This window comes from Bison bison, unplaced genomic scaffold (genome assembly GCF_000754665.1).
Source record: "Bison bison bison isolate TAMUID 2011002044 unplaced genomic scaffold, Bison_UMD1.0 scf7180017864375, whole genome shotgun sequence".
Lineage (NCBI taxonomy): Eukaryota > Metazoa > Chordata > Mammalia > Artiodactyla > Bovidae > Bison > Bison bison.
In genome coordinates, this window is record NW_011494947.1 from 4,077,877 (window position 1) to 4,079,612 (window position 1,736).

At 54.0% G+C, this 1,736-nt stretch overlaps 1 protein-coding gene across 1 annotated transcript in view; it reads right to left on the minus strand.

The window, feature by feature from the left end:
• Window positions 1–1,736, minus strand: part of PPP2R4 (protein phosphatase 2A activator, regulatory subunit 4) — a 32,017-nt gene that overhangs the window by 12,002 nt on the left and 18,279 nt on the right. Inside the window, exons 5-6 of the mRNA XM_010856810.1 lie at window positions 1,374–1,491; window positions 5–104 (exon numbers count right to left, since the gene is read on the minus strand). Coding sequence (XP_010855112.1) covers window positions 5–104; window positions 1,374–1,491 — 218 coding nt within the window. The remainder of the gene's footprint in view (window positions 1–4; window positions 105–1,373; window positions 1,492–1,736) is intronic.

Consider the following 1,736-nt stretch of genomic DNA (forward strand, 5'->3'; position numbering starts at 1 on the left):
TCACCGATTGAACACCTTGAAGACAATGGCTATTTGGTCATCTACCCGCAGCACCCCGATCTTGCAGAGACAGCAGAGGAAAGCAGCAAAGGCTGCTTCATGTCCTGGGAGAGAAAAAACAGCCGAGGTTGACAATCTTCCAGAAGGAGTAGGACTGTTCTCAGCCTCACCAGAGTCCAAATCACCAATAACTTCCCATCTAAGGCAGGAGGTCAACATGGAGGTAAAGGGGCCTCTTCCCCATCCAGAAAGACCAGGGTCCCTTTAAGAACCACCAGTACTATAATTCTACTCCTAAAGGCCTAGGCTGGCGATTCTTACATAGGCATTCACATTTCACTTGGGAGGCTTAACTCACTCATCAATTCGACCCTGTTTATTGAGCACCTACTATAGGAGCAGTCACGGTCCAGGTCAGGCACTAACGGGACAGAGTCAAAAATCTCTGCCCTTATTTGATAGTTTATGATTCCGTGGGCCCCTCCCAGGGCCTGGAATGCTTATGAGCTGCTACTTTCAGCTGCACAGTTTGGGATCATGACCAGCTAGAGTTCAAGCCACCACCACACAGGGGCAGTCATCACCCCTGGACAACAAGGAGCGTCTGAGAGTGGAAGACAGACCCAGTCCCTGCTGACCTGGTCCCTCTCCCCTACAGGTTGCTTGGTCACAGTCAAAGCTCCGCCCCTGAAAGTCTCACTTGATAATAAGCCTGTTCCTCAGCATCAGGGGAGTAGACGACAAAACTTTCCCAGGACCCAGGTCCAAGGGGGCCCTTCTCCAGGCCTGCCCCTCTGGCCTGGGCTCCTCTAGAGGCAAGGGAAGGGCCCAAGAGAGCAGCAGCTCCTGCATTTGCCTGCTTCAGTGAGGAAAGGCAAGGCAAGGCAAGACAGGCCTATCAAAGCAGGGGCCCTCCCCAGCCACCCCGACCTACATAATAGAGAAACCCTCTTTTTTTTTAAGGTGCCACAGCGCTCCCTCTAATGGCCACTGTGGCTGAGAGTAATGCCCCACAGCACTGCCAGAGACTGCTAGGCTCTTTCAGTTCTCAGGGTTTCTGTAAGTGCTGTTTTGGGATATAGTAAGTGCTCAGTAAGCTGTCAGTTTGGGGATGGTGATAAGCTCACAGTCGGGCCATTTTACAAGGAACAGAAATCAGCTCTGTGCTTGAGGCCACCACATGTGTGGCACCGGCTCCCCCTGGTGGACCAAGTCGGAGCAGCCGGCTTCCCTACACCGACTGCACCACAGGGATGACTGCTCAGGGCTGCCTGCTCAGGGCTCCCTCATCCCACACAACCCAGAGCAAAGAGGAGGCAGTCCAAGAAAGAACCGCAGTGAAGCCAAGAGGCGCCGCCAGGGGTCACAGGTACCTGTGCCATAGTCGATGCGTGTGGAGTTCCCCACGGATTCCTTTAGGTAAACAGCCACCTCGGGCACAGCAGCTGCCAGGTTGGTGGGGACCACCGTGGCCACCAAGTTTTCTGCTTCCTGGTAACACAAGAGACACACAGTGGCAGCAGCAGATTGGGCAGGTGCCCAGAGGCAGCATCTCGGCATGATATCCCAACTCCCGCAGAAGGAAGAGATGGGAGAGCGTTTATTTCTACACAACAAAGACCACCCTGGGGTGGGGCTTTTCATCTGCTGACCCTCCCTCCAGAGGACACAGCTCTGGGGACAAGAGGAGAGGGACCTGAAAAGAAGCTATTTGACTTTCCCATCGAGTAACGCAC